Source organism: Ostrea edulis, chromosome 1 (assembly GCF_947568905.1).
Source record: "Ostrea edulis chromosome 1, xbOstEdul1.1, whole genome shotgun sequence".
Taxonomy (NCBI): Eukaryota; Metazoa; Mollusca; class Bivalvia; order Ostreida; family Ostreidae; genus Ostrea; species Ostrea edulis.
In genome coordinates this window covers 57,740,426-57,749,476 of record NC_079164.1, presented here as the reverse complement: position 1 = coordinate 57,749,476, position 9,051 = coordinate 57,740,426, and the positions used below count along the sequence as shown (strand labels likewise).

The 9,051-nt window shown below is 34.3% G+C and overlaps 1 protein-coding gene across 1 annotated transcript; it reads right to left on the bottom strand.

Moving 5' to 3' along the window:
• Positions 1-564: 564 nt before the first annotated feature.
• Positions 565-5,499, bottom strand: LOC125664649 (uncharacterized). Its single transcript, XM_048897492.2, has 3 exons — positions 4,791-5,499; positions 3,518-3,602; positions 565-2,248 (listed from the first exon to the last, which is right to left on the bottom strand). Exons 1-3 carry the CDS (start codon positions 4,972-4,974, stop codon positions 1,114-1,116), a joined length of 1,404 nt encoding a protein of 467 aa, XP_048753449.2. The 5' UTR covers positions 4,975-5,499; the 3' UTR covers positions 565-1,113.
• Positions 5,500-9,051: the final 3,552 nt, after the last annotated feature.

The window sequence follows — 9,051 nt, the reverse complement described above, 5'->3', positions numbered from 1 at the left end:
TAGAAATAAAATGCCCAATACTTAAGGATGACCAGACACTTGACAGTTTATTTACAGTTGGTAGATATGATGTTGTGAAATCCTTGGAAAATGGTACAATGTATGTTAAACATAATAGTTCAAGGGGGTATTACCTACAAATACAATTAACTTTGCATGCAACACATATGCAGTTGTACAAACTTGTTATATGGACAACTAATGAATACAAGGTCATTCAAGTACAACATGACCAACAGTTTTGTGAATCGGCAATTTCAAGACTACGCTTATTTTACTTCAAGAAACTTTTACCGAGAGTAGTTGATGACTTTGAATCTGGCAGATTGACGATTAGTAAAAAATATATTAAATTTTCAAATTGAATACATGCATATTGATAAAGATTGTGTTTTTGATAACATGGTTGCTGAAATTATACAGTCAAATGTCTTTTCAATCTGTGTTAGTTATTCATTACTGAACATGTATTAAGTTTTTTTAAACTTAAAATGTTCAATAATAAAAAGGCTAAAAGGAGCAGCCTAATGATATTTGAAACAAGTGATAAAACCACACACAGTATTTACAGTATTAACTTTAATCATACACAAATATCTTGATAATAAATATGACATTCACTTTAAAGTTATGATAGCTCTCAATCTGAAAGTTTTATTTTGTTGTAAATATGTGCTATTATGATAGAGCATTATATATAGAAATCAATTTTTGTTCGGGAAGACAATAATGTAATTTTACTTCATTAAAAGCCTATGCAATTTTGCAACAAAAAAATTCTACACCAAAAACTTAGAGCTAGTATTACTATATAATGTACAGTATATCATATCAATGATACTGAATTTCCAAATATGGTTGTAATTTACAAAGATTAATCAAATATATGTCCAAAATACATTGGCATTTAAGACATTTCAAGGCTGTGAAAAAATATAACATTATGAACTTGTACATAATATCATATTACAATATGTTAATGCATGCATCATTAACATTAGTGAAGCTGACTAGAGTTTATGAACTTCTACATAATATCTTATTACAATCTGTTAATGCATGCATCATTAACATTAGTGGAGCTGACTAGAGTTTAAAATTTTAGCATAACCATCAGTTATCATCTTTATCTTTGATAAGGTCAGATCTCAGATTAACCAATGCAGCACAAACAATCAAGTAGTCACTGAGTTTCTTAACAGAGGTAACGGGAACTACCTGACTAAGCATGCGGATCACTTTTAAACGTCTAATAGCCCGTTCCACATGAATCCGTACAGTGGCAATTCGTCTCGTCTCTGTTACATCCTCTTCTTTACCTTTCGTAAAAGCTGGAATATTAAGTTTCACTTTCAAGGGAAAGAGTAAGTCATCAATGGTAAAACCTCGATCCGTCATAATTTCATCCCCAGGAAGAAGGTAATTGAAAATGCCAGACTCTTCCACAATTGCATTATCACTAGATCTTCCTCCAAAGCCTTTAGATATAAACATAATCTGTCCATGTGGTGCAATACCAACCAAATACTTTCCTGTGTTGTTGGACTTGCAGTGGCTGTATGTTTCTCCTCTTGTCTTCAAGTTTTTTGCTCGTTGGATGAAAGTTTCAGCGCAATCAATTATGACTGTGGTTTTCGGATAGTTCTCACAAAAAGATTTTGGCATGGTGGCTCTAATTGTTTCACGTGGAAGCCAAACAATTAAGTTTTTCAGTTTTGAAGCCATAAAAGAGAGTCTTTGATTGAAAATGGTGCACGCATAAGACTCGGATATTCCAAATCTATTGGCAAGATCTGCAAACAGTAGATTAAACCTTAATTTCATTAGCACCAACAAAACTTGTTCTGAAACGGGCATGGTAAACTTCAATGAGTCGTCCATATTTTGCATTACACTCACAAATGTTCTGAAAGTGTTTAAAGGCAGTCCTGTGTATAACAAAGCTAAGGAGTCAGATGATATGTCAGCAGTGGTGAGGGGTATATGCAGAGTGCTACAGTTTACTCCTTTGTCCTCGGTCTCACTGGGTCTCGTCTGTGTTCCTGTATCCCTGGCTCCTGAAATGCACGGCCTAGCATATTCATGCTCATGTAGTGTGGGATCTATCCACTGTGTGCCTGCAGATCTGCTTTCTGTTATGCTCGTCTGCGTTGAAAAAGATGTCATCGTTGGTTCAGTTTGAATAATGTTGAGAGTTTCAACATCATCTGCAGCAGCAACCACCTTTTGTTGCTTTTCATGTTCACTCCTACAATATAAAGTGTACATTATAACATAAAGTGACAAAAACAAAAAAAACCTATCTGTATGTAAATCAATACATGTGGTATTGTAGTGTGTATCAATTTACACTTTCAGAGTTTTTTAAGGTCTTGATTTCAAGGGTCTGGGCCTTTCCAATTGGGAGAAATAGTGACAATTGCATGAAATTTGGAAAAATGTTCTATAGATCAAAGAAGTAGGGGAAAAACCAAACTAGTGCATTAAATCTAAGGAATAATTGGACTCCCTCTGGCTTATATTTAGGTCAAAGCTTACCTCATTTCCTCATTTAAATAAGCAGAGGCCAAAAAAGGTTTACTTAACAATTTTGAAGCAAAAATTGTAATCTGTGGGCTTTTGATGATTTATGAACAATTAAGTGTAACCTAGTTTGATTTTTTTTTATTGTTTGGGAATTTTAAAACAAAAATTTGGAGAAATACTTGTTTTTTAACATTGGAAAGGGGCCTTATTTTGGCCCCCTACAAACCCTGACTTTTCATGAATTGTTTCAGTGTGTTGTATTTATAATTTGGGAATAGTGTCTCATATGTTGCACAAAAATAACACCCCAAAACACTGAAACAAAGTGAATTATCCATCAAATCCTTCTGATGAACTGATTCAAGAGTGCATCAGGAGTGTTATAGATCTAGTGCATGTACTTATCTTTAAACAAAAGGCCCAAGGGCCACATCGCTCACCCTAGTCACCTTGGCTCATATTCAAAGATTTTCCCTATATATTTGTATGCAAAATTTTGACCCCCCCCCTCTTGTGACCCCATCCTACCCCTTGGGGTCATTATTTTAACAAACTGAAATCTGCATTATGTGAGGAAGCTTTCATGTAAATCTCAGCTCTTCTGGCTCAGTGGTTCTTGAGAAGATTTTTAAATGACCCCACCCTATTTTTGCATTTTTGTGATTATTTCCCCTTTGAAAGGGACGTGGTCCTTCATTTGAAAAAAACTTGAAAGCCCTTCACCCAAGGATGTTTTGTGGCAAGTTTGGTTGAAATTGGTCAAGCGGTTCTTGAGAAGAAGTCGAAAATGTGAAAAGTTTATGACGACGACAGACAAATTTTGATCAGAAAAGCTCACTTGAGCCTTTGGCTCCGGTGAGCTAATAATATATATATATTTTTCAACCTCTAATATATTTTCATCAATGACAGTTCAAAAATTTGCTTTACTTGACATAAAATTGGTTTGTATCTGCTCTATGATCAATTGGAGTCAAAAAATAATACATACCCATCTGTTCCCACCATCTCTAATTTCTGTGCAACAAACTTTCTCTTCAGAAGTCGACGACCAACTTTGACGGGAGCTTTATAACCTACAATGCATTCTTAAAATATAAATATACAAAAGTTTACACAGATATAGTAACTACAGCTATAATAGAATTACATTCATGATTATTTTTTTTAATAAAAAAAGTAACAGACTTGGAATACATACTTCTTTGTTACACTTTAATTAAGCCCAATTCAACTGAATTAGTAGATTATCATCTCGGGTCACAAAAAATATGGGATGGGTTGGAGGATTTTATTTTTTCGAAAAAAAAAAAATCGAGGTGGACCCTTTTTTGAGGGGCTGGCGGGGATAATTTTAATTGGCCTAATGTAAAATACTTAATCTGATTGGCAATTGACAAAACATGTTTCACCTTGAGAGTAAAAAGCATGTGATCCAGGGTAATATTATCTTGCAACAGGAAACATTACTTGACAGGTGATATTGTAAAAATTATAACATGCGTCAAATTTGAGCGTGTACAGTTCACTGTAGATTTGTAGAAGATGCCATTTGAGCGCTTTGAAAAATTGATATATGATATTATACATGTAGTTGATTGAAAATTTCATCCCTCGAAAACCATTGTCAACCTCAGATCAATCTAATTAAAATCAGCTCTTCTCTAACCGTTCCAGTGTAACGGTTAGAGAAGATCTGAGACTGATTTTAATTAGATTGATCTCACATGTGCTTCAATTGACAACAGTCTGATTGGTTTTCTCAGGGTAAAATGTTACCCTCAAGTTGCTCAACTATATGCAGTATGGCCCTAATTAGAATTACCAACCTTCAGATATGTTATTTTTACTCAGAATGATTGTAATATTTGTATGATGTTTTAATATTTATACAAACACAACAAGTTAAAATTGTCCTACTAACTCAATGGTCTTAGTATACAACCTTACTATTTTGAATATAACCCTATCTGTCAAGCTCTTGGTAGTCTTTGAGTTATGATCCAAATTTTGCTTTTTCGAAAATAGTTCAAATTACACATAACCTTTCATAATTGCGGTTAAATTTCTTTCATATTAAAACATAATTAACCAAGTTCTTATGCATGTGTACACACTGAAGAGCTATATGTCAAACTCTAAAAAAAAAATTTATACTGAAACGTGGTGGGTCATAACATTAACAGGCCTACATGCAGCGAGGTGAATGTGTAGACAGGCCTGGTCTTCTGTACTTTCTTCATACGGTGAAGTTGTAAACAAACCTAAATTCAGACTGGGTGTTGGGTTTCGTGCTGTTGGTCGCCCGTCAACAAAATGCGTTGAACACACCAACACATTCTTTGGCAAATCGTGTCGATGTAATGCCCGCTGCCATTTCAGTTTTCGGCAACGTGTGTAGGCTGTATGGCACGACGCAGGGGCAATCTTTGTGAGGAATATCACCATGTTCTCGGCATATAGACTGCTTCCATAAATACAGTTTCTTTCTGTTATTAGTGCAGTTAAAAACCGCACACGATTCTCCACTTCCACCTGTGTACATCTCTCAGGACGCTCATGGTTTCACGGTTGTAATGGCGGATGCGTCACGTGACCGATAATGTCTGCGCTCAGCAACTGTGACGTAATTGCGGGGAAAAGTTGTGTATATGACATGTTTCATTTTTGATAATGGGTAACTCAGTAGAACAATACCGAGCCGCAATCGGAAGTTTTTATTTTGCTAGTGGTACTACTTTGGGGTGATAATGTTTTATCTATTGAACTAAATAAATTTATTTTTTCAAATGTTCAGACGTACATTCAAGAAACCAAAAGATTCAATTAATGCTATATTGTACTACTACTTATAGAATATACCTATATGTACCATTATTGTATTAACTATTTACTGTATATTAATGACAATTGTGTACTATTCTATTTTTTATAAGGAGAAGAACTCTCAAGTTGCAAGAACTTGTTTCTAATCCTTTTGTATATAGTATATACAATAAATATGTTCAAAACAGAATATATAGGGAAAAGAACTACTCGAATCACCGGCTTCTGCGCATGCGTGGTGTTTAACTCGAAGCGGTGCCCCATTGGTTTTAAATCCATAGTAATAATAAACCTCCTTCTCAGTTTTCTGTTTCGTATGCACATCATAACTTGAAAGATACAAATTAACTTGTATTATCAAACTCCAAAATTGATATTTTAATACATAAGATTTCTGAATTATGTCTAAGATATCTAATAACGAATAAACAACTTGAAAACAATGGCTTTTTATTCAAAGCATATTTACAATAGTGTTATCTCCATAACAATTCCTAAGTCATCTTTTATATTTTAATCACATGATAGCAGGTGTGAACAAGGCACAGCTAGACGTCTTAAACTTGGATTAACGTGCAGGTGTAAACAATTACCTGTAAATAAAATAACACCAGGTTATTCTACCGTGACCAACCTTCGTAATCGTATAATTACAAGTACCACTCGCCCAACTTACGAACAATACGTAGGCACATATTCAACATTGTTTTATTATTCATTTATTTATTTAGCATAGTATTTTTCTTCTCTCACCCTCTTTTATTTAAAATATATTTTCTGATTATCTGAATTCAAATTATCTCCGATATGCGAACAACCACACATCTACTGTATACAACTCGGAGGTTTACTTTGGGTGTTTTTGTACAAAAGTGGAAGACTTTCCTATTACGAGATAATTGTTTTTGTGTTAGAATTTACCCAACTAGACTCTATATACATATAGCAGGGTCGTGTATAGGAACCAGCAGGCATGAGGGATCGTGCCATCCTTCTTATTCCCAATAAAAACCATAAGACAACAAAACTAACGTCTGCCGGCTTTTTTCTTCTTTATTTACCTAATATCTATTTATTTATTTTCAAGGTCAACGTATATCTGTTCACTTATGCCCCAACTATAATTGCTTACAAAGGACACGTTTCAGTTTCACGAAATTAGTCAAAGTAGCATTCATGTTTGGTATACGGACAAAAAGTCACAGGATAAACGTCACTGGACAAAAAGTCACAAAATATGAAGGAAAAGTCACAACAATGACTTAGCAAATGAGACCCCATATATACATTTAAGATAATAATAACAGGTGGTACCCAAATGCTCACTAAAGCTGTTGTTCAGACACCAGACATTTCTTACAGTGGATAGGAGGTAGAAGGGAATATATGTCATCATTATTGGTGTTTGTTTTGCCACATTTAGCACTTTCAATTCATTATTAGTTGTTCATTATTAGATAATAAGAAAGGAAAAATCATTAACTTGTTTATATAGCAATTATTATATGATAGTTCACTTCTTGTTTTGACAATAATCTGGAGTGAAAGGAAGCCAACCATAATTCTGTCATCATATTTTGTTTTGACAATCAATTTACATGTAATATGTAATATACTAAACCAAATGATCATCAAGCTTATTTTTATTTTATCTCTCTTTTTAAAAAGAGAAATAAAATAAAAAATAAAAATGATATTTTACAATAAATATGATAAAAGGAATAACAATTTTATAATTATTATCAAAATCTCATAGAAAATATAAATTTTGCATATATATTTTCTTAAACTTTACAAAAAGAACAGATATGTTTTCAAATATATATCAAAAATCAATAGTTTTTTATTTTCTTATAAACTGTGACTTTTTGTCCTGTGACATTTTGTTCTACTATCATAAAATTCTAATTGTAACTTTTTGGCCGTGACTTTTTGTAATTTGTAAAGTTGTAAATGGTTTCAGCACAATGTATATATTAATTATGACTTTAAAAGTTGAAATATTTTCATGATCCTGGTTCTAATTAGGAACATTTATTTGAATCATTTTTTATATCATAAAATTACAATTTTCTTATATCAAATTCATGACAAGGAACTATGTAAAATGAGCAATACTTTGAGTGAATCTCACTCTTTGCAGTCAGCCAATAATATGATAGGACTGGCTTCACGAGTATGTACAATGTTTAATATCATCATGAAAGCTGCCGTCTTTGGATCGTCTTTTGTCTCGCGTCTCGGAAGATCTACCGAAGCAGACCCGAGAATAAAATATTTTGGAGTTGGTGGCATGACAGCAAAGGAGCCAAATCAAACCTCCCTGCAAAACCTGCTTCAGTATTCCCCTGATTGAGTTTTCGTTCATCTCGGTGGAAACGACATCAGCGTTGAAGGAAAACCTAGGAAGGTGGCTGAAAACGTCCTACAACTGGTGCAGGTCCTAGAAGACAGCGGAGTTGGAACTGTTCTCGTGGGACAGATTCTAGACAGGGGTGGTAATTTCAAGAAGAGCCCTGGTCTGACAAGCGATATCTTCAGGAGGAAGAGGAACAGGATCAACACAATTCTGCGAGCAAAGCTCGGAAAAAGATTTATCTTACTTCGGCTGAAATATCCCCAGGACTTTGCGGCTGATGGTGTTCATATTTCCCAGGGAAACCTATGGAAATATGGCGCACAGATAAGGAGAGCTCTTCTGACGGAGTAAAGCTCGAGAAGAAAACCGGCCCTTAAGGCCACAGAAATATTTCGAAAAGATGTCTCAAAGAACATACATTCAGAGAGACGAAATCTTCTTAAGATTCGAAACATATACTCCCTAATTACCAGCATACAGCCTCACCGAACTTTCTATCAAACACAAAAATCAACAAATCATTTGTTTTCAGTCTTATGGCCCGAAATATATGTATAAAATTGGCATATCTTTAAAAAAAAAAATAGCCAAAGTAGAAATGTTATTGAAGAAAATAAAAACATATCCTATTGCAATTGGTTTACAAAATATTTCCAAGAGCATGTCTGCAGCGATCAATACCATAATTCAAGCGTTCCATAATCATATCATGAAGTAAACCATTTGTTTCACTATATCGCAAAACACGCACCATAATATAAATGTTAGCATTAATTAATTAAAATATGATACAATTACATTTAAAGGACATCAACGCACTTTGTTACGTAGGACTTATATCTTATTGTATACAATTTCATAAATAACATATATACAGTAAGGCGTAGTGCAGGAGTGCAAAGTGCAGATGATACAATAATCACAATCAGTATTTCACAGACACTTAGGATGGGTTTTGAAAGGGGGCAATTAGATTTTGGAACGCAGTTCGCAGTTCACTATTCGCAAATCAATAGTAAACTGCATTCAAGAACGCAGTTCGCAATTCAAATTTCTATATACATAAAACAACACCACACTGGAATTATAAGGATGGTGTGCCAGTTACCAACCCCAAACACTGTGAAGAAATGGTGATGGTAATCTCTTTAGTTACGGAGATCCGCCCCTCCAATGTTTATGCATAACGCATAACACTTATTGAATAAACATCGGGTTCGGAAGCATCGAAGACCCCTACCCCGGGGACTGAAATTTTGGTGGTAGGGTATTAGTGGTTCTCTCCCACCACTGTGAATAAATGGTGATGTTACTCTCTCTAGTTACGGAGATCCACCCCT

Excerpts from the sequence above, each read along its gene's own strand:
- LOC125664649 (XM_048897492.2), bottom strand. The coding sequence starts at position 4,974 with ATGGTGATATTCCTCACAAAGATTGCCCCTGCGTCGTGCCATACAGCC. Across the intron at positions 3,603-4,790 it reads AACACCCAGTCTGAATTTAG|GTTATAAAGCTCCCGTCAAA; the intron begins GTTTGTTTACAA and ends AATGCATTGTAG. Across the intron at positions 2,249-3,517 it reads GAGATGGTGGGAACAGATGG|GAGTGAACATGAAAAGCAAC; the intron begins GTATGTATTATT and ends TTTATATTGTAG.